Consider the following 24,285-nt stretch of genomic DNA (forward strand, 5'->3'; position numbering starts at 1 on the left):
GACTGAAGTGACTTAGCAGCAGCAGCAGCACAAAGTGAATAATGGAAAGTTTATGATTTTGTTCAAATTTCCAGACATTGATAGGAGGCACATGCCTATAACAGGAAGTACTTTATCTAAGCATCTCATCTTCTTCAAAACGTCTATGGACTGAATTGTGTCCTCCTACAAATTCATATTTTGAAGCCCTAGGCCCCAGTGAAATGGTATTTGAAGATGGGGCCTTTGGGAAGAGATTAGATCTATATGAGGTCATGAGGGTAGAGTCCTTATGGTGAGATTAGTGCCCTTGTAAGCAGAGATACCAGACAGCTCTGTCTCTCTATCTCCCTTCTGTGAGGACACAGCAAGAAGATGGTTGACCATCTTCTTTATGCAAGTTAGGAAGAGAGTTCTCACCAGAATCTGGCCATGCTGGCACCCAGATGTCAGATGTCCAGTCTCCAGAACTATGAGAAATAAATTTCTGTCATTTAAATCTCCCCATCTATGGTAATTTGTTATGGCAGCCCAAGCTGAAGAGGACAAATACCAATAACAGTAGTAAATGTTTCAGGGCTACAATTCTTTGTCACCAGAACATTTTATGATTCAAACTGATAACTTAGTATTGATCTAAGGAAGTTATTGCCCAAATAATACTAACCATATCATTCTTAGTAGTCTATTCAATTGGATGAGATAAAATGATTGTAGTAACTGTTTCATAAATGTTACAACAATGACCATAAATTCAGCTTCACATAAGTGGGCCTGGACATCATAATTACACTTCCATGTGACTTCATTTTAAGTGTAGTAATGGATTATTACTTATATAATTCATTAGGAAAACGCTGGTGAATGCCCATTACCTGCTAAGCAATGGACAAGATGCTGAGGATATAGTGCTAAGATGGAGCAACTGCGCTGATCTGTCATAGCTCAGTGGGACAAAGTGGTGTGTACCCAGGTGATAACAATGCAATGACTAATGAAAGGAATGACCTCAGAGGGATGTTTCATAGGGACCATTCTGGTGAGAGGGAGATAGATAAGTTAGGGGTGGTAAAACAGAAAGTGGGAAGAACTTCTGAGAGGCAAACCAAAGCGAAGAGGCTAACAGGGGGTGAAAACAGTGGAATTAGATAGGAGGACAGGATATATCCGAGAAATATCTGGGAGGTGGAACTGACAAACACTGGTGCTTCCTGGTAAAATATAGGCGTTTCCTTGAATAATTTCCCAGTCTCTGGGTTAGGGGATTATGTCAATGACCAGACCTTTTTCTGAGATAGGAAATTTAAGTGCAGAGCCAGTTTCTGACAGCAGACCTCAGTTTCTTTAGGCAATCTTATGGAGTAAAAACACGGTTATTCTTTCAAGAATCTGATGTAGAAGTAAAAATAATAGGTTTGCTCTTTATGGATTTGATCTGACCCATATGAGGAAAGCATTATTCAGTATGTATACAGGCAAATTCGGGGCATATTTATGACTGGATAAAGAGTATTTCATTGTTGTCAATAGATTTTAAAACTAGGATAAGCTTAAATGGAGATGCAACCCATAACTATAGTGTTGAGTCACGTATAGGTCATGGATAGAAACATACTCAGAATAAATTTTCCTTTTCTGCATGAAAACTTTATCCTCTTCATTTAAGACAATCTTATATTGTCTGGAAACTGTATGCAATTTCTCTCGTAGAGCTTTGTTCTCTAAACGACATTTGTGTAACTTTTCAGCCATCTAGGGAAAAAAAAAGAATTGAAGTAGAGGATTTGTGTCATGGTTTCTTTGACGGGCGACTCACTAGAGCACTGGGCATATTACTTAACACCCATATAAGACTATGCCTTAAATGTTGAGTGATTTAATTCTACATCAGATATTAATTGTACACTTGGGGCCTCAAATATGACAAATGTATAGAAAGGTAATAAACACTGATGAGAAGCCAAAAAATAATAATTCATATTGAAATAAGAATTAATAAAGTAGGATCATTCAGCAAGATCTGTATGTCCTTTTCCCAGAAGATAAACTATACCAGGGGGAAAAAAACATAACATCAGTAGGAACTCTTGCTCAAAACCTCTTTAAGTAGATATTATGCTTACCCTTTCTTAAATATTTCTATTTAAGGACAAAAGACAGTAAACATTAGTTTTCTGAATGAGGTAAGAACTTAGTGCTTGGATGTCTCTACTGAATGGCTTCAAATGAGGTAAGAAAGTTAGGAAGGAATAGTGAGCTAAGGATCACTGAAATAGCAGGATGAAAAGGGATCTTAAATGTGTTGCAGAATAAGATAATGAGGTTAGTAGGCCTAATTCTATAAAAAAGCAAAAATCCAGATTGGTAAACCTAGCACTGAAAACTTTTATTCTGATATTGGTGGTTGTGGTTTAGTCACTAAGTCGTGTCCACCTTTTGCAACCCCATGGCCTGCAGCCCACCAGGCTCCTCTGTCCATTGGACTTCCCAGGCAAGAATACTGGAGTGGGTTACCTTCTCCAGGGGATCTTCCTGACCCAGGGATTGAACCCACATCTCCTGCACTGCAGGCGGTCTCCAGCACTCAGGCAGATTCTTTGTGACTGAGCCACCAGGAAAGTCCTTTTACTCTGAGGACATTTATTAATATAGAAGAAATCATTTGGAAACTGAGGTTTGGTTCTCTTACTTGACATGAGGGACAAAAGTAAACAGAGCTCATCCAGATGTTAAGCCTGATAAAACCTTACACCACTTTAGTGCGGGATCCCAAAGAGCTTCACTCTCTGAAAAAAGTGAATTAAAAGCTAACAAGCATGGTCAGTCACTCACTCATGCAATCCCATGGATTGTAGCCTGCTAGGTTCCTCGTCCATGGAATTCTCCAGGCAAGAATACTGAAGTGGGTAACCATTCCCTTTTTCCAGTAGTCATGTATGGATGTGAGAGTTGGACTATAAAGAAAGCTGAGCTCTCAAGAATTGATGCTTTTGAACTGTGGTGTTGGAGAAGACTTGAGAGTCCCTTGGACTGCAAGGAGATCCAACCAGTCCATCCTAAAGGAGATCAGTCCTGGGTGTTCATTGGAAGGACTGATCTTGAAGCTGAAACTCCAATACTTTGGCCACCTGATGCAAAGAGCTGACTCATTTGAAAAGACCCTGATACTGGGAAAGATTGAGGACAGGAGAAGAAGGGGACGACAGAAGATGAGATGGTTGGATGGCATCACTGACTCAATGGACATGAGTTTGGGTGGACTCCGGGAATTGGTGATGGACAGGGAGGCCTGGCGTGCTGCGGTTCATGGGGTCGCAAAGAGTCAGACACAACTGAGTGACTGAACTGAACTGAACTGAAGTTAATGATCTTAAGTTTGAACATATTCTAACAACTCTGCATTTTTACTACCCCTACACATTTAATATTTCTGATGTCATATTGTCCATCTTTTTGTTTTTTGTATAACTTAACTACTTATTGTTGATAGATGATTTTACTGCATTTATATTTTGACCTTCGCACTAGCTTTATAAGTGGTTTACCTTTACTCTATGCTTGCCTTTACCAGTGAAATTTTTCCTTTCGTAATTTTCATATTTCTAGCTATGGTCTTTTCTTTTTAGAGAGGTCCCTTTAACATCTCTTGTAAAGTAGGTTTAGTACTGCTAAACTCTTTCAGCTTTCGCTTATCTATAAAACTCTTCATCTTTCATTAAAATCTGAAGACAGCCTTGCCAGGTAGAGAACTGGGTGTATGTTTTATCTTTCATCACTTTAAATTTATCATTCCACTTTTTTTCTGGCCTAGAAAGCTTCTGCTAAAATATCAGCTGATAGTTTTCTCAGAGTTCCCTTGTATACACCGGTTGTTTTTCTTTTGCTGCTTTTAAGAGTCTCTCTTTATCTTTATTTTTTTGCCATTTTCATTACAATGTGTCTTGGTGTAGTCCTCTTTGGGTTCATCTTGTTTGGGAATTTCTGTGCTTCCTGGACTTAGATATCTATTTTCTTTCTCAGGTTAGGGTAATTTTCAGCTATTATTTGTTCAGTTATGTTCTCTGCCCCTTTCTCTCTCTTCTCTTTCTGGGACCCCTATAATCTGAATATTAGAGCACACTGATGCTGTCCCAGAGGTCTCTTAAACTATCCTCATTTAAAAAAAAAAACAAAACTTTTTTTTTTATGCTCAGCTTAGGTGATTTTCACTATTTTCTTCCAGCTTTTTGATCAAATCTTTAAATCAGTTACTGTGAATGATTATGATTATTATTAATGAAAATAATACTATCTTGAGAAAATTTCACATTTTCACACATACTTAAAATGTTAACTAAAAATTAATTATAATCTTAAAGCCATCATTTCTATCTTCCTACCTGTTTTATCTTCAGCAGTAATTCACTTTTTTCAAAATTTGATGAATCATCCAGTTTTTCCCTGTTATTCTTAAAAAAAAGCCTATGAACAAAGGAAACCAAATAAATCCTTATTAGGACATGTTTTCCAGAAAAACCACATTTACTTACGATATCAGAAACTTCCAGTCCCCATCTCCCTATGCAACATATTTATTTACTATTCATTAAAATAAACAAAAATTTTACTCTTTTAATATGATGTATTAATATTTATTTATACATTAAGAAGCAATTTTTGAATACCTACACTCTGAACATGATATAGATAGTGGAGATACAGCACAGGCAAAGTCTCTACCATCATGGAAATCATACTCTAGTGAAGTATGCAGAATAGAAGCAAGTTATCAAAAAATATATATTTCAGATAGTGTTAAATGATCCAAAAACTGCAAAGTAGGGTAAAGTATAGCGAAATCCTGAGAATGATGATGGTAGTGTAGACAGGTGATTAGGGAACATCTCTTGGAATAATCTGTGAAACATCTGAAGGATGAGAAGGAGCCAGGTATGTGAAGACCTTAAGGAAGAGCTTTTCATCTAGAAAGAACAGCAGGTGATAATAACCTGGACAGGAACATGCCTGGTGTATTAGATGAAGATAGGAGTTTGAGAAGGCTGAAGAGACAGACACAGCCCAGATCACATAGGGTCTTAGATTTTATTTTGAAGGAAATCAGGGGAGAACTTTTTAAGGAAAGGAATGACAGGAGCTGATTCACATCTTGTAAAGATGACTCTGGCTACTTAGTAGAGAACGACAAAAGCACAGGAAGACAGACTATGTAGAGTCTCTGGCAAGGGTCCAGAAGAGATACTGGTGGCTCAGACTGAGACTTAGAGGTGGAGCTGGTGAGAAGTAGTTGGACTCAGGATATATTTTGAAGATGAAGGCAATAGGTCAAGCCTTTGGATTTGGCTTGAGTTAGAGCTGGATTAGGGTTAGGTTAGGTTAGATACCTAGTTGGGTTAGGGTAAGGTAGTGAGGAAAACTGGAATGGTGGATGACTTCTAGTTTTCTGGCTGGAGTAATTAGGTAAACAGTGATATGGAAGACTAACGGAAGAGCTATTTCAAGGAGATGGGAAATTAAGAATTCTGTTTGGGACATGTATATTTGAGATATCTTTCAAGTGTGGTGGTTCAGATGGTAAAGAATCTGCCCACAATGTGGGAGAACTGGGTTTGATCTCTGAGTCAGGAAGATCCCTGGAATGGAAATGGCAACCCACTCCAGTATGCTTGCCTGGAGAATTCCATGGACAGAGGATCCTGATGGGCTACAGTCCATGGGATCGCAGAAAGTCAGACACAACTGAGAAACTATCACTTCAACTTTCCAAGTAAAAGGTCAAATAAGCTGCAGACTGTATGCATTTAGAGGTCAGGGCTGAATATATAAATACGGAAGTCATTGGGGGTACAGAAAGAATGAGACTGAATGAAGTCATGTATGGAGAGTATGATACAGAATAGAGGGTAGTGAATGGCTGAGAAGTCCAAAATTTAGAGACAGAAGGAAGAAATGGAACAAGTATAGGGTCCTGAGAAGGAGCAGTGTGGTAAGTGAAATAAGAGAAGGTGATGTTTGGGAAGCCAAATGAAGAAACCATTTCAAGAAGATGAAAGTAAGCATCTGTGTCAAATTCTATTAAGAATTCAAAAGCTTTGGACCAGATCACTGAAATTTGGCAGGATGAAAGTCATTGGTAACCTTGACAATTTTGAAACCACTTCAGCACTTTAAAGAAAAAAAAGCATCTATAATTGTTACAGCCTCCTGCACTATAATGGCAAGTATGTACTTTGGGTCACAAATTGGATGTCATTTATGTACAATATTTAGTTTCTAATCTCTCAGTTCCCATGTGCTGATAACCAGCTCAATGACAAAGAAAGGTCATAGCAATTTAGAAAGATAGGTACTGATTTGCCTTTTATTATGCCAATCCATCATTCTGGATATTAATAATAACAAAGAAGAAGGATTAAACTAGCAGTGCCTCCCGTGGACTTGTGGTAAATTTTAGGTACTCTTAACTGTCCCCATAATTTAAATTAAATTTAATTAAAATTCTACATATTTAATTTAAACTTGGAATTTAGTAATTTTTGTTTTTTTCTCAATATTTTGACCTCAAAATAGATGGTGAGCTTGTAAGTTAAAGAATTCATGGTGGAGGGGACACAGGGAATTACGACTTATAGATCATTAAGAAGATAACCTATGCAAATTATTTAGTTTCTTGTTTAATTTAAAGAATCTTATAGATATTATGAAAATAACATTTTGATTCTTTAAATTCACCCAAGAACTGAGCTGCTTCTCTCTACCACCAAAGTTAGAAAAAAGGAACTAAGTGAGAAAATAAAAATACAGAGAATTTTCTTTTAATTTGTCAAGTAATAAAGAGGAAAAAGTAAAGTTTAATTAATAAAAAGGGGGGAGGTAAATATCCTTAATCACCAAATTAGTCAAAAGCACTTTTTCTCAGTGAGATTCTACATGAAAACTCTTGAAAAACTGGAATTTTTTTTTTTTTAAAAAGGTGAGCCACATGAATCCCCATTTCCTTCTTTTTTAAAAAATTTTTATTTACTTTATTTATTTATTTTTGACTGTGCTGGGTCTTTGTTGCTCTGTGGGCTCTTCTCCGGTTACAGTGAGCAGGGGCCTCTCTAGCTGTGATACGCCAGGTTCTCACCGTGGTGGCTTCTTCTGTTTCAGAACATGGGCTCTAGGACACACATACTTCAGTAACTGCAGCATCTGAGCTCGGTAGTTACAGAGCCCGAGCTCTAAGCACAGGCTCAATAGCTGTGGTGCATGGGCTTAGTTACTCCACGGCCTGTGGGATCTTCCCAGACCAGAGATCGAACCTGTGTCTCTTGCACTGGCAGGTGGATTCTTTACCACTGAGCCAACCAGGGAAGCCCCCCATTTCCTTCTGGAACACACTTTTAAAACTAGTTAGCTAACATGAAGACTGCTTATAAATTTAAAAATTTTCATCAGTGTAGCAGCAAGGCTTTTAATGATAACCCCTAGAAATCATTTCAAGAGTTAATCTGTAAATTCCATGATGATTCTCTGCCTGGTATTTAAGAAATAGATATCAACTAAAACTAACTTTGTCAAAGAAAAAGATTTTTTTATTCTGATTTTTAATTGTTGTGTTACTTGAGCTTTCTGTTTTTAAATCTAGTACTGAGTATAGAGATTATTGCCTATTTTTTGGACTGTTGATGGTAGAGTAGCATTGTGGTGCAATTGTTATTTTAGAGATACAACTTTAAGTGCAATACATTCAAATCTACGTAGAAAAGAGTCATATTATAATAGGATTCTATATGTGAAATTACATGTCTTTTTTGGAAACTGTTTAGACCACAGTTTGTCTTTTAAACTGTCAGCAAACCCTAGGGGTAAGCCCAGAAGCCATATTTATATTGAAAGACCCCACCTTCCTGTCCAGAGCTGAGCTAAACAGTATTTGTTGGGAAACCTGGGAATTCTCCTGGGAGAATCTGTTAGTCAATCAGTCTCTAAAGTAGATGAATCTGTGCCAGGTAAACTCAGAGTGTTTAGATTGGCCATGCTTAGCCACGGGCTCACCAAGAAGACAACACAACATGTAGATAAAGAGAATCATAGAAGGAAGCGAAGACTGTGACCTTTGAAATGGAAGGAATATTTTCTTATGTTTCTGGTTTCCGTTCCTTGGGTAAAAGTTTTGCCTTGAGGCGTCCCTGTATTTTCTCAAGTTCTGCAAGTCCCCTTTGACTATAAACAACAATTGTAACAGCATGGTCAGGTGAGTTTGTAGCATTACGGCAGTGCCTTTCTCCAGGGGCATATTTGTTTATAGGGAGTAAGGAACTGAAATGAGGATAATCCATACCCCCAAATCCCTCCCTCTTCCTAAATTAAACACATCTTCCTCAATTGTTTCTCCTAATCATCTGAAAAACTGGTTAATTTCAAAATGAAGATATGGTTCTATAAAGCTGAAAATCACAGAAACTTTAGTAAACTAAGAGAACATAATTTTCTTCTAATATTAGAAAATATTTTATAATGAAAGTAACATCATATGTAGAAATGCCTCAGTGAAAAGAAAGTATTATCCTTACATTTTATCCTCCAGGATCTTACAAGATTTCTTCATTTCTTCAATCTTGTGTTCCCACTCTCTTATTGATTCCTGTAGTCGTGCTAATTCTAAATTGTGATCACTAAGAACCTGTTGAAAATTCAATAAGTCATCAAATGACTCATGACAGCAGTTGAATTCACTAAATATTCATGTATCATCCGTTCATCTTTTATACTTGGGGTGCCTTTAAAAATCGATCATTATATTTCTTGTTTCTTTATAAAACAAACTGAGACAGAAATAATTCTGAAATCATCAGAAAAGAAAACAAAATTTGAGAGGGAGAGAAATGAATTATAGCAATAGGAATGTAAAAACTATCAAAAAAAAAAAACTTTAAAGACATGAAGTAAGCCAGAAAGAAAAACACCAATACAGTATACTAATGCATATATATGGAATTTAGAAAGATGGTAACAATAACCCTGTGTACGAGACAGCAAAAGAGACACTGATGTATAGAACAGTCTTTTGGACTCTGTGGGAGAGGGAGAGGGTGGGATTGATTTGGGAGAATGGCATTGAAACATGTATAATATCATATATGAAATGAGTCGCCAGTCCAGGTTCAATGCACGATACTGGATGCTTGGGGCTGGTGCACTGGGACGACCCAGAGGGATGGTATGGGGAGGGAGGAGGGAGAAGGGTTCAGGATGGGGAACACATGTATACCTGTGGTGGATTCATTTTGATATATGGCAAAACCAATACAATATTGTAAAGTTAAAAAATTAAATTAAATTTAAAAAAATAAAATAAAAACATATCCATTAAGTGAAAAAAAAAAGACATGAATTCATCTTTACTACCATTTTAAAAATTAAATATACATTTTAATAATTATTTTCAAAATGTTATTCCAGGATACTGGAATGAGTATTATTTTAAAAATCAAAACAAATCGGGTCTTTTGCCTTATTTGATAGCTATGTTCATGCTGAAGATTTTTTCTTAATACTTAATCAGCATTTTGGAAATGGAAAAACTTGGTATGATGAAAAAATGTTAGCATAATTAAAAGAAAGAACTATGAATGAAGAAAATTCATAGTGAAACAGATATTTTTATAACACAGTTTTAGTAAAAGAAAAGGGAAGGCAAATTTATTGGAGCTTAGATCTGCATTTCCACCTGTGAGGGAAAGTGGAGCTGAGAGGAAAGCTAGTCAAACAGATTCCTTTGCTCTCTGCATAGAGTTACCCTGGGCAGATCATTTAACTTCCCCCAATCCTGCACACCAGTGTGGGGTCAGAGAACACATGTCAGTGGTGTAGAGGCACTCTCAGTCATGTCAGGTGAGACAGGTGAGTGAAAGCTCCCCAAACTCCTTTTTTTCTCTAAAGCACTCATATGACTGGACTTGTGGACTATAGTTCCAGAGTTAACAGGAGTTTGAAATCCTAGAACTGCCATCAAAAATCAGTAGATTGTCCAAGGGACTCTGACTGATCATCATTAGTGACTATATGCCCAAGGCTGGTCCAGCCTGATCTTCATTGCCTCTAGCCCTTTAACCTCTCCACCCCGGACTGTAGGGCACCTTGAGAATCAATCATACACTGTTCTTCTTTTCTGCCAGAATCACATTAGCTTGACCTGGTTGCAGAGTTTTCTAAACCAAAGGTGAACCAACATGAAGGTGAACCTGAAATTCCCAGTAGTCTCAAGTTCGTGGCCAAAATGTTGTTTTCTAATCTCAGGAAATAACAGCATCAACCACAATAAACTTTACCAAATACAAAGCACTCAGCTAAAAGCTTTATAGGCATGACCTCATTCCTTCTCCACAAAAGTCCTCTAAGTAGGCAGTCCTATGACCTCCATATTATAGATGAGGAAACTCTGGGTTAGTAAAGCCAAGATTCAGATGCAGGTTTCTCTGATATGTATCTGAAGCTCATGCTCAGTCATGTCTGACTCTTTTGAGACCCCATGAACTGTAGCCTGCCAGGCTCCTCTGTCCGTGGAATTTTCCAGGCATGAATACTGGAGAGGGTTGCCATTTTCTACTCCAGGGGATCTAACTGACCCAGGGATCAAACCTGCGTATCCTGAATTAGCAGGCTAGTTCTTTACCACTGAGCCACCTGGGAAGCCCCTGTGATACTGCCATTGTGCTTTAAACACTCTTCTCCACTGGTAAGGTGTGGTGGGGTGTTGGATTGCGGGGAGGTACAGAGACACTGGGTTTTCCTCATAGCTCAGTCGGTAAAGAATCTGCCTGCAGAGGCTGAGACCCGGGTTCGATCCCTGGATGGGAAAGGTCCCCTAGAGCAGTAAATGGCAACCCACTCCAGTATTCTTGCCTGGAAAATCCCATGGACAGAGGAACCAGGTGGGCCACAGTCCATAGGGTCACAAAGAATCAGACATGACTTAGTGACTAAACAACAACAATTCAAACAGATAGAAGAAATCACTAAAGATTCATTAATTCAACCAATTATGATAGATTATAGGTGTTTCTATTTTAATTAACATAGAAGTAGTATCAACACTGACACCGTCAACTATAGTCACCTCCATAAGATCAGTTTGCTCATCTTTAAAATGAGGATAACTCTCATTTTAAAGTACTATCACAGTACTGGCTTTTTCAATGTTATCAATTTTTAAAAGTAAAAGTGCATATTAATGTTCTTGTACTCAGTATAAATGGAGAGCCCAAATTCTGTTTGATTATCACATACTCAGAAATAAGGAACCTGTCCATGGTTATTCACTTTGTTATACAGAATAAAGCAATCTCACGGAAACATCACATAAGGTTCTGTATGCATTTGGTCAGTTCTGTATGTGTTTTTTAAAACCAGCTTTATAGTACTTTGGCCTATTAAAGGGACTTCATGCGTAGCTCAGTCAGTAAAGCATCTGCCTGCAGTGAGGGAGACCTGGGTTCAATTTCTGGGTTGGAAAGTCCATTAAATGCAATTTATACCTAAGGAATTCCAAACTTACTCTTTTCATCATACTCCTGAAGAAAACATAACTGCACTATGACACTTTAAATAATATGTCAGAAAACGCTAACATGCTCAAAACATTCTCCCCAGAATGGCATGAAGATGAATGAAAATCAACTCCTTTTTAAAAAAAACTCCTGCTATATTTAAGGCAGTGTATATTGAGAAGCCTGGGGTCAGACATGAAAAACCAGTTTTTATTTTTTCTTACCACTGTGCTCGTAGTAACAGTTTCTCTCATTTTTGTCATTGTAAGCCTTAATTTATCCAGTTCTTTCTTCTTTGCGTAAGTTTCCTTTCTCTTAAGTTCACAGAGTTTTTTATATTCTTCAATCTGTATTAATAAACATAATAAACCAATCAGAAAGCTTAAGATGACAACAAAGCTTAGGAAATCCTTTAAAAAATTTTTGCCAACCTAATTCATATTTACATATACCATATTTGGGCTTCCCTGGTGGCTCAGATGGTAAAGCGTCTGCCTACAATGAGGGAGACGAAGGTTCGATTCCTGGCTCAGGAAGATCCCCTGGAGAAGGAAATGGCAATCCACTCCAGCACTCTTGCCTGGAAAATCCCATGGACAGAGGAGCCTGATAGGCTATAGTCCATGGTGTCGCAAAGAGTCGGATACAACTGAGCGACTTCACTTTCATACCATATTTAACCTAAGTATTTTATCAAGTTAAAACAACCAGGTTTGGGCTTATTTTGAAGCATCAAAGGAAAAATAACAAATCACAAAGACCGAACTGTAATTATAAAATGTTGAACTAGTAAATTTAAAGTCACAAAAAAACAATGATCATTAAAAGCAAATTATAAAAGTAGCTTTTGTTCTAAAATTTACTAGTAAAACATAAAAAAATTTACTGGTAAAATACAACAATATATAAAATAAAAAAAACAGATTTACAGCACATTAGGAGAGCAAAGGAAGGAATTAGGAATTGTTCAGAAATTTAAATTCACATTATTTAATGAGGAATAAGACAGACCAAAACCAAAATTATTGAAGGTACGGCAGCTCACAGCCCTGAACAACTTACCATTGTGTCACCCATACCAGCTCCAAGAACTAAAAGATCCTTACTTTGATTTGTCTCTGTTTCAAAAGCACCTGGTATTTGGCAGAAATGCTTTGTGGCTATGCCTTAAGAGATATTCAGTGGTCAAATGCCCTGAACTGGCTGTGTGTCTTGACCACAGGAATGCCCTTCCTGTGCACATAGACCTTGAGGTGTCGGAAAGTTAACTTTGCTTCTTTACCATGTTAAGATCTCTGCCCAAACAGGGTATTTGTACTCTGTAGGAAGCCCACTCCAGTGTTCTTGCCTGGAGAATCCCAGGGACAGGGGAGCCTGGTGGGCTGCCGTCTACGGGGTCGCACAGAGTCGGACACGACTGAAGCGACGCAGCAGCAGCAGCAGCAGCAGCAGCAGGCACAACTCAGGAGAAGGCACTGGCACCCACTCCAGTACTCTTGCCTGGAATATCCCATGGACGGAGGAGCCTGGTGGGCTGCAGTCCATGGGGTCCCTAAGAGTCGGACAGGACTGAGAGACTTCACTTTCACTTTCCACTTTCATGCACTGGAGAAGGAAATGGCAACCCACTCCAGTGTTCTTGCCTGGAGAATCCCAGGAACGGGGGCGCCTGGTGGGCTGCCGTCTATGGGGTTGCACAGAGTCGGACACGACTGAAGCGACTTAGAAGCAGCAGTAGCAGCAGGCGCAACTCAAGCCCTGTGCGAGGAAGCATGAAAGACGGCGCATGCTCCAGCTGCCCTGGTTCTATAAATTTCCGCCCCTTTCCTAGAGCCCTGATGACTGCTAACTCCTACTCCTCAGAATTCGTTTACTCTCCTTCCTTCAGGAAGATGGTGTATTTAGGGCACAAGCTCTCTCTTCTCTGTTCCTCTGTTCCTTAATGAACTGAGTTCCTGATTTGCTATACCGAACCCTGTTTCATTTGACTGGCATTTGCGACACTGGCAAAGGACCCATAGAGAGGGGTCACCAACCTGTTGGGGACTGATAAATTTTCACATATTGAGATATAAGGAAGTCACTCTGGCTTATATACATCAGCTAACCTGAATTTTATGCTAACTAAAATAGCCTTTTCGTGGTCTATCATACCTGCATTCTACATCAGCTGTAACTATTTAAGAAAAGGAAACATTAATAAGTGAAGAAAATTCGTGTTAAAAATAAAGATTAAATGTCCCTCTTCCTGGGATGCTAAGTAGCTGTTACTCCTCTGATGATAAGACTCCCTTCCCAGGTGCTGGTATGTTCTTTCTTTTTCAGAACGTTGAAGAAAGGTAACTCTGACTTGTTCAGTTGTCTTTGTTCTGACTAGATATAAAACTGTGCTGAAAACCCTGCTTCTCCAGAACAGCTCCTTGGAGTAATCTGGGAAGATGGTTTCTGAACTAGTTCTTAGTTAGGCTCAAATAAAACTCTTTTCTGTTCTTATTATAGATTTTGTTTATTGACTATTTTCATTAACAGGATAAATAACAATTTTACTAAGATCAAACATATTGTGATTACCTGTCAGATCCTACTTAAATGAGTCACCTTCTTATCAAAATCAAACACATCATGGATTTGTTGGTAAGATGAATTATCAAGAGCAAGGCAAGTGAGTAGTAAGGCCTGAGAAAGCATATTTAACTTTGTATGAAAGAATTAATGAAAATATACAGTGGTGTGGTTTTCCATCAGTCTCAGCCAATTTACTCAAAGTGGCTACTCTGAATGAATGTGGTCATTATCAATTATCTCTGCACTAGGGCACAGGTGCATTAAATGAAACTTGGTGATAATAAATTTTGTTGAAAATTGATATTCTGTCCTCATTCTTTTGCTTAAATCATCTCCCAAAGTCTTGCAATTATAGAAATAATATTAGCAAAAACAATTCTGTTTTGTGTTAGAGGAGACCTTACAGGTTTGAAGACTCTGACAGCTATAAACAGGTTTTCCTTTCTCACTGGAAATAAAGGAAATTAACAAGCTGTTACCATGGCATATGATGTGCATTTAGTGAGCATCAGTGGTAGACTCCTTAATATCCACCCTAGCTGGTCTAGCCCACTAGTACATGCATTCCCTTAGGATCCATTAGTATTCTGGGGTGGGCACTATCTTAACCTGGCAAGAAGACTTATGTCCCTGGTTGGGAAAGGTTTTCTTCTTCTATGTGAATATGGAAGCATATAGTCCAGTTGTCACTGGCAGGCATCTTGTGATGATGAGGGAAACCAGCCTTAAAATGAAAGATGGAAGAGGGATGAGCCACTGAATTAGTTAGTTCTGGAGTCTGCCCTACCTTGGGAATTCCTACTGTGTAAGATGATAAATGCCCTTACTATTTAAGCAAGTTTGAGTCAAGGCTTTTGCTATTTGCATCTGAGTACTCTAATGCATTTCCTTTTCTCCCAGGGCACTAGACCAAGGGTAGGCAAACTACTACCTGTTGGCCAAATCCAGCCACTACCTGTTTTTGTAAAGCCACACTTATTCGTTTAATTAGTGCTTTTGACTGAGAAACACTATCCACAAAAGGAAGGAGAACCTATCATGTTCTCAAATTCTCAATCTGAAGTCCCTCTGGGCTTCCTTTTTAACATTTTATGTAAAATATATATTATATATAATATATTATATTCTTTATATTAAAGAATAGGAAGGGTTGGGAGAGGGTGGAAACTTCTCTCGAGGGCTTAAAATGAAGTTAGAAACTCAATCATTCAATACAGTAATATTATAGAGTGCCTATTACATGCAAGGTATGCCAGGCACCCATCATAATGCTAGAATTCAGCAACAAAAAGACAGACAAAATCCCTGCCTGGTGGAGTCTTCCTTCTGGTGGGCAAATATCAGTAGTACTCAGGCCACCACTGACCATTGTTTCAGCCCCAGCAGAAGTAAAAAAAAAAAAAGACAGACAAGGCTCTCCCCACTTCCCACCTACACTGCCCTGCACATCATCCCTCAAGCTGTGCCCATGCAGACACATCCCTCTTTTTACCCCTGTAACTTCAGTGAACCCCTCCAGTGTGGGAGTTCTGGACTGCTCAGAGTCAAGCAGAGGGCTGGAAACTGGGTGAAATGAAGTCCTCTCAGCGTTGTTGCGGGTAGAGAAAGAAAAGAGGAAACACCGCTTTTGGTTCTTATTATTCTGACACCGTTTCACTGTAATAACAATAAATCCAAGCAAGGTCTAGCCCAATGACAGGAGCCACGGATTTCAGTTGACTCAGCACTGTAGTGCAGGCTAACAATGGCTTCATCCCCTGAAAAGGTCCATGGAGCTTGACGTTTTACAAATTCTGGGTAGTGGTTGCAGACTGCCCAAGGGACCCCTTGTCAATGACTTCACAAAAGCACCTGTTCTGAGGATGACTAAGACTGAGCTATTTACACTTAAAAAAAAAAAAAACACCCATGGTTTTAGTGCAAAACTGTTTCTGAAGACATAGGTGTGCTCTAAAGGATAAAAACTCTCAGACCTAACTGGAACTTATGAACAGTCTTATCATGAAAAAAGGTGGTGCTAGTGGCAAAGAACTTGCCTGCTAATGCAGGAGATGTAAGAGTTGTGGATTCGATCCCTGAGTTAGGAAGATGCCAGGAGGAGGGCATGGCAACCCACTCCAGTACTCATAACTGGAGTATCCCATGGACAGAGGAGTCTGGAGGGCTATGGTCCATAGGGTCACAAAGAATCAGACACAACTGAAGCAACTTTGCACACATCACTGAAACAATCACAGAACCAAATTGAGACAAGAACGAAGAGGGCAGGGGACAAAGCCATGGAGAAAAACAGGATACTACAAAAACTGGTTAAACTGGACAGGCCCAGGATGGCAGAAACTTTGACTTTCAGTTGACCTCGAGCCTCTTTATAGGCTCATTGTAATATATTAGCATATGCTAAATGACACACCCACAAGTGCCATGACAACTTGAAAGCTGACCATAAAAAGCCAGAAAGCAGGCAGTGACCAAATTTCTGAAAATCCCCACCCCTCACCCAAAACAGCCATGCAGCACTAGAGTGACTTTGAGGAGATATTCCACATCCAAGGGCAAAGGAGAAGCCCCAGCAAGATGGTAGGAGGGGCGAAATCATGTTTAGAATCAAACCACATACCCTCCAGAGAGGCTCAGAGGGCTCAAACCAACCTTGTGTGCACCAGGATCCAGAGACCCCACGGAGACTGAGACAGAACTATGTTTGAGTGTCTCCTATGGAGGTATGGGTCAGCAGTGGAATGCTGCAGAGGCAGGGGCTCTGGGTGCAGCAGACTTGGGTATGGCATAAGCCCTCTTGAAGGAGGTTGCTCATTAACCCCACCATAGAGCTGCCAGAACTTACACAAGACTGAGGAAATAGACTCTTGGAGGGCACAAACAGAACCTTGTGTGCACCACTACCCAGGAGAAAGGAGCAGAGACCCCACAAGAGACTGACTGAGACTTGCCCAGGAGTGTCCAGGAGTCTCCCATGGAGGCATGTGTCAGCGGTTGCCTGCTGCAGGGTTGGGGGCATTGAGTGTACCAGTGCATGCATGGGACTTTTTGAAGGCCATTATCTTCATTAATGGCACAATAGTTTGGACCCAGGTAAATAACAGAAGAAATGGAGTAGCCATCATTGTCAACAAAAGAGTCTAAATGCAGTACTTGGATGCAATCTCAAAAACGACAGAATGATCTCTGTTCGTTTCCAAGGCAAACCATTCAATATCACAGTAATCCAAGTCTATGCCCCAACCAGTAATGCTGAAGAAGCTGAAGTTGAACGGTTCTATGAAGACCTACAAGACCTTTTAGAATTAACAACTAAAAAAGATGTCCTTTTCATTATAGGGAAATGGAATGCAAAAGTAGGAAGTCAAGAAACACCTGGAGTAACAGGCAAATTTGGCCTTGGAATACGGAATGAAGCAGGGCAAAGACTAATAGAGTTCTGCCAAGAAAATGCACTGGTCATAACAAACACCCTCTTCCAACAACACAAGAGAAGACTCTATACATGGACATCACCAGATGGTCGACACCGAAATCAAATTGATTATATTCTTTGCAGCCAAAGATGGAGAAGCTCTATACAGTCAGCAAAAACAAGACCGGGAGCTGACTGTGGCTCAGACCATGAACTCCTTATTGCCAAATTCAGACTTAAAGTGAAGAAAGTAGGGAAAACCACTAGACCATTCAGGTATAACCTAAATCAAATCCCTTATGATTATACAGTGGAAGTGAGAAATAGATTTAAGGGCCTAGATCTGATAGATAGAGTGCCTGATGAACTATGGAATGAGGTTCGTGACATTGTACAGGAGACAGGGATCAAGACCATCCCCATGGAAAAGAAATGCAAAAAAGTAAAATGGCTGTCTGGGGAGGCCTTACAAATAGCTGTGAAAAGAAGAGAAGCAAAAAGCAAAGGAGAAAAGGAAAGATATAAACATCTGAATGCAGAGTTCCAAAGAATAGCAAGAAGAGATAAGAAAGCCTTCCTCAGATATCATTGCAAAGAAATAGAGGAACACAACAGAATGGGAAAGACTAAAGATCTCTTCAAGAATATCAAAGACACCAAAGGAACATTTCATGCAAAAATGGGCTCGTTAAAGGACAGAAATGGTATGGACCTTACAGAAGCAGAAGGTATTAAGAAGAGGTGGCAAGAATACACAGAAGAACTGTACAAAAAAGATCTTCATGACCCAGATAATCACGATGGTGTGATCACTGACCTAGAGCCAGACATCCTGGAATGTGAAGTCAAGTGAGCCTTAGAAAGCATCACTATGAACAAAGCTAGTGGACGTGATAGAATTCCAGTTGAGCTATTCCAAATCCTGAAAGATGATGCTGTGAAAGTGCTGCACTCAATATGCCAGCCAATTTGGAAAACTCAGCAGTGGCCACAGGACTGGAAAAGGTCAGTTTTCATTCCAATCCCAAAGAAAGGCAATGCCAAAGAATGCTCAAACTACTGCACAATTGCACTCATCTCACACGCTAGTAAAGTACTGCTCAAAATTCTCCAAGCCGGGCTTCAGCAATATATGAACCGTGAACTTTCTGATGTTCAAGCTGGTTTTAGAAAAGGCAGAGGAACCAGAGATCAAATTGCCAACATCCGCTGGATCATAGAAAAAGCAAGAGAGTTCCAGAAAAGCATCTATTTCTGCTTTATTGACTATGTCAAAGCCTTTGACTGTGTGGATCACAATAAACTGTGGAAAATTCTGAAAGAGATGGGAATACCAGACCACCTGATCTGCCTCTTGAGAAATCTGTATGCAGGTCAGGAAGCAACAGTTCGAACTGGACATGGAACAACAGACCGTTCCAAATAGGAAAAGGAGTTTGTCAAGGCTGTATATTGTCACCCTGTTTATTTAACTTATATGCAGAGTACATCATGAGAAATGCTGGGCTGGATGAAGCACAAGCTGGAATCAAGATTGGAGGAGAAATATCAATAACCTCAGATATGCAGATGACACCACCCTTATGGCAGAAAGTGAAGAGGAACTCAAAAGCCTCTTGATGAAAGTGAAAGTGGAGAGTGAAAAAGTTGGCTTAAAGCTCAACATTCAGAAAATGAAGATCATGGCATCCGGTCTCATCACTTCATGGGAAATAGATGGGGAAACAGTGGAAACAGTGTCAGACTTTATTTTTCTGGGCTCCAAAATCAGTGCAGATGGTGACTGCAGCCATGAAATTAAAAGACACTTACTCCTTGGAAGGAAAGTTATGACCAACCTAGATAGCATATTCAAAAGCAGAGACATTACTTTGCTAACAAAGGTCCGTCTAGTCAGGCTATGGTTTTTCCAGTGGTCATGTATGGATGTGAGAGTTGGACTGTGAAGAAGGCTGAGCACCGAAGAATTGATGCTTTTGAAATGTGGTGTTGGAGAAGTCTCTTGAGAGTCCCTTGGACTGCAAGATCCAACCAGTCCATTCTGAAGGAGATCAGTCCTGGGATTTCTTTGGAAGGAATGATGCTAAAGCTGAAACTCCAGTACTTTGGCCACCTCATGTGAAGAGTTGACTCATTGGAAAAGACTCTGATGCTGGGAGGGATTGGGGGCAGGAGGAGAAGGGGATGACAGAGGATAAGATGGCTGGATGGCATCACTGACTTGATGGACGTGAGTCTGAGTGAAGTCCGGCAGTTGGTGATGGACAGGGAGGCCTGGCGTGCTGTGATTTATGGGATCTCAAAGAGTGCAATGAGTGATTGATCTGATCTGAAATAACAGGGAGGGAACACAGCTCCACCCATCAACAGAAAATTGGATTAAAGATTTACTGAGCATGGCCCTGCCCATGAGAACAAGACTGTTTGTGTTTTCTGTTTCCCCCTCAGTCAGTCTCTCCCATCAGGAAGCTTCCATAAGCCTCTTATCCTTCTCCATCAGAAGGCAGACAGACTGCAAACCACAATCACAGAAAACTAACCAATCTGATCACACGGATCACAGCCTTGTCTAACTCAGTGAAACTAGGAGCCATGCTGTGTAGGGCCACCCAAGACAGAGGGGTCATGGTGAAGAGTTCTGACAAAACATTGTTCACTGGAGAAGGGAATGGCAAACCACTTCAGTATTCTTGCCTTGAGAACCCCATGAACAGTATGAAAAGGCAAAAAGATAGGACACTGAAAGATGAACTCCCCAGGTTGGTAGGTGCCCAATATGCTACTAGAAATCTGTGGAGAAATAAGTCCAGAAAGAATAAAGAGATGGAGCCAAAGCAAAAACAACACCCAGTTGTGGATGTGACTGGTGATAGAAGTAAAGTCCGATGCTGTAAAGAGCAATGTTGCATAGGAACCTGGAATGTTAGGTCCATGAATCAAAGCAAATTGGAAGTGGTCAAACAGGAGATGGCAAGAGTGAACATTGACATTTTAGGAATCAGCAAACTAAAATGGACTGGAATGGGTGAATTTAACTCAGATGACCATTGTATCTAGTATTGTAGGCAAGAATCCCTTAGAAGAAATGGAGTAGCCAAAATATTCAACAAAAGAGTCTGAAATGCAGTACTTAGATGCAGTCTCAAAAATGACAGAATGATTTCTGTTCATTTCCAAGGCAAACCAATCAATATCACAGTAATTCAAGTCTATGCCCTGACCAGTAATGCTGAAGAAGCTGAAGTTGAACGGTTCTATGAAGACCTACATGACCTTCTAGAACTAACCCCCCCAAAAGATGTCCTTTTCATTATAGGGAAATGGAATGCAAAAGTAGAAAGTCAAGAAATACCTGGAGTAACAAGGCAAACTTGGCCTTGGTGTACAGAATGAAGCAGGTCAAAGGCTAAAAGGGTTTTGCCAAGAGAATGCAGTGGTCATAGCAAACACCCTCTTCCAACAACACAAGAGAAAACTCTACACATGGACATTACCAGATGGTCAATTCTGAAATCAGGTTGATTATATTCTTTGCAGCCAAAGATGGAGACATTCTATACAGTCAGCAAAAAAAAAAAAAAAAAAAAACAAGACGGGGAACTGACTGTGGCTCAGATCATGAACTCCTTATTGCCAAGTTCAGACTTAAATTGAAGAAAGTAGGGAAAACCACTAGGCCATTCAGGTATGACCTAAATCAAATCAATTATGATTATACAGTGCAAATAACAAATAGATTCAAGGGATTAGATCTGATAGACAGAGTACCAGAAGAACAATGGATGGAGGTTCATGACATTGTATAGGAAGCAGTGATCAAGACCATCCCCAAGAAAAAGAAATGCAAAAGGCAAAATGGTTGTCTGAGGAGGCCTTACAAATAGCTGAGAAAAGAAGAGAAGTGAAAGGCAAAGGAGAAAAGGAAGGAAATACCCATTTGAATGCACAGTTTCAAAGAATAGAAAGGAGAGATAAGAAAGCCTTCCTCGGGATCAATGCAAAGAATAGAGGATAATAATAGAATGGGAAAGACTAGCCATCTCTTCAAGAAAATTAGAGATACCAAGGGAACATTTCATGCAAAGATGGGCATAATAGAGGATAGAAATGGTATGGACCCAACAGAAGCAGAAGATATTAAGAAGAGGTGGCAAGAATACACAGAACTGTACAAAAAAGATCTTCATGACCCAGATAATCATGATGGTGTGATCACTCACCTAGAGCCAGACATCCTGGAATGCAAAGTCAAGTGGGTCTTAGGAAGCATCACTATGAACAAAACTAGTGGAGGTGATGGAATTTCAGTTGAATTATTCCAAATTCTAAAAGAGGATGCTGTGAAAGTGCTGCACTCAATATGCCAGCCAATTTGGAAAACTCAGCAGTGGCCACAGGACTGGAAAAGGTCAGTTTTCATTCCAATCCCAAAGAAAGGCAACACCAAAGAATTCTCAAAGTACTGTACAATTGCACTCATCTCACACGCTAGTAAAGTAATGCTGAAAATTCTCCAAGGCAGGCTTCAACAGTATGTAAACTCTGAATTTCCAGATGTTAAAGCTGGATTTAGAAAAGGCAGAGAAAACAGATCAAATTGCCAACACCCACTAGATCATCAAAAAAGCAAGAGAGTTCAAGAAAAAACATCTATTTCTGCTCTATTGACTATGCCAAAGCCTTTGACTGTGTGGATCACAGTAAACTGGAAAATTCTGAAAGAGATGGGAATACCAGACCACCTGACCTGCCTCTTGAGAAATCTATATGCAGGTCAGGAAGCAAGAGTCAGAACTACACAAGGAACAAGGGACTGGTTCCAAATAGGAAAGGGAGTATGTCAAGAATGTATATTGTCACCCTGCTTATTATTTTATATGCAGAGTACATCATGAGAAATGCTGGGCTGGATGAAGCACAATCTGGAATCAAGATTGCTGGGAGAAATATCAATAACCTCAGATATGCAGATGACACCACTCTCATGGCAGAAAGTGAAGAAGAACTAAAGAGCCTTTTGATGAAAGTGAAAGAGGAGAGTGAAAAAGTTGGCTTATAGCTCAACTTTCGGAAAACTAAGATCATGGCATCCAGTTCCATCACTTCATGGCAAATAGATGGGGAAACAGTGGAAACAGTGAGAGACTTTATTTTGGGGGGCTCCAAAATCACTGCAGATGGTGACTGCAGCCATGAAATTAAAAGACGCTTACTCCTTGGAAGGAAAGTTATGACCAACCTAGACAGCATATTAAAAAGCAGAGACATTACTTTGCCAACAAAGGTCTGTCTAATCAAAGCTATGGTTTTTCCAGTAGTTATGTATGGATGTGAGAGTTGGACTATAAATAAAGCTGAGCTCTCAAGAATCGATGCTTCTGAACTGTGGTGTTGGAGAAGACTCTTGAGAGTCCCTTGGACTGCAAGGAGATCCAACCAGTCCATCCTAAAAGAACTCTGTCCTGAATATTCACTGATGCTGAAGCTGAAACTCCAATATTTTGGCCATCTGATGTGAAGAACTGACTCATTTGAAAAGACCCTGATGCTGAGAAAGATCGAAGGTGGGAGGAAAAGGGAAGGACAGAGGATGAGATGGTTGGATGGCATCACTGACTCAATCGACATGAGTTTGAGTAAACTCCGAGAGTTGGTGATGGACAGGGAGGCCTGGCATGCTGCAGTCCATGGGGTCGCAAAGATTCAGACATGACTGAGAGACTGAACTGAACTGAACTGATGCTGAAGCTGAAGTTCCAATTCTTTGGCCACCTGATGTAAAGAAGTGACTCACTGGAAAAGACCATGATGCTAGGAATGATTGAAGGCAGGAGAAGAATGGGAAGAGAATATGTTTGGATGGCATCACCGACTCAATGGACATGAGTTTGAGCAAGCTCTGTGAGTTGGTGATGGACAGGGGAGCCTGGTGTGCTGCAGTCCATGGGGTCACAAAGAGTTGGACATGAGTGAGCGACTGAACTGAATTGAACTCAACAGCTTCCATGACCCTCCCTGGGTTCCAAAGGGCAGTTCAAACAGTTGCTGTATCAAGGAAGGGAGGAGATGCAGGAACAAGGGAGGAGCAGTCAGGAAACAATAGTGCAGCCTTGAGGCAAGGATGTGATTCCTCAAGAGATAAACATAACAGTATCTTTGAGCTCTTACATCAAGTTCAGTTCAGTTCAATTCAGTCGCTCAGTCGTGTCCCACTCTTTGCGACCCCATGAATTGCAGCACGCCAGGCCTCCCTGTCCATCACCAACTGCCGGACTTCACTCAGACTCACGTCCATCGAGTCAGTGATGCCATCCAGCCATCTCATCCTCTGTCATCCCCTTCTGCTCCTGCCTGCAGTCCCTCCCAGCATCAGAGTGTTTTCCAATGAATCAACTCTTCACATGAGGTGGCCAAAGTACTGGAGTTTCAGCTTTAGCATCATTCCTTCCAAAGAAATCCCAGGGCTGATCTCCTTCAGAATGGATTGGTTGGATCTCCTTGCAGTCCAAGGGACTCTCAAGAGTCTTCTCCAACACCACAGTTCAAAAGCATCAATTCTTCGGCGCTCAGCCTTCTTCACAGTCCAACTCTCACATCCATACATGACCACAGGAAAAACCATAGCCTGACTAGACGGACCTTTGTTGGCAAAGTAATGTCTCTGCTTATGAGTGTGCTGTCTAGGTTGGTCATAACTTTCCTTCCAAGGAGTAAGCATCTTTTAATTTCATGGCTGCAGTCACCATCTGCACTGATTTTGGAGCCCAGAAAAATAAAGTCTGACACTGTTTCCAC

General features: G+C 40.1%; 1 protein-coding gene across 1 annotated transcript in view; it reads right to left on the reverse strand.

The window, feature by feature from the left end:
• The window catches only part of CCDC175 (coiled-coil domain containing 175), a 77,930-nt gene that overhangs the window by 39,838 nt on the left and 13,807 nt on the right, over nt 1-24,285 (reverse strand). Inside the window, exons 6-9 of the mRNA XM_055538233.1 lie at nt 11,735-11,857; nt 8,535-8,644; nt 4,359-4,440; nt 1,595-1,731 (exon numbers count right to left, since the gene is read on the reverse strand). Of these exons, the coding sequence (XP_055394208.1) occupies nt 1,595-1,731; nt 4,359-4,440; nt 8,535-8,644; nt 11,735-11,857 (452 nt within the window). The remainder of the gene's footprint in view (nt 1-1,594; nt 1,732-4,358; nt 4,441-8,534; nt 8,645-11,734; nt 11,858-24,285) is intronic.

Source organism: Bubalus kerabau, chromosome 10, assembly GCF_029407905.1.
Source record: "Bubalus kerabau isolate K-KA32 ecotype Philippines breed swamp buffalo chromosome 10, PCC_UOA_SB_1v2, whole genome shotgun sequence".
NCBI classification, from domain to species: domain Eukaryota; kingdom Metazoa; phylum Chordata; class Mammalia; order Artiodactyla; family Bovidae; genus Bubalus; species Bubalus kerabau.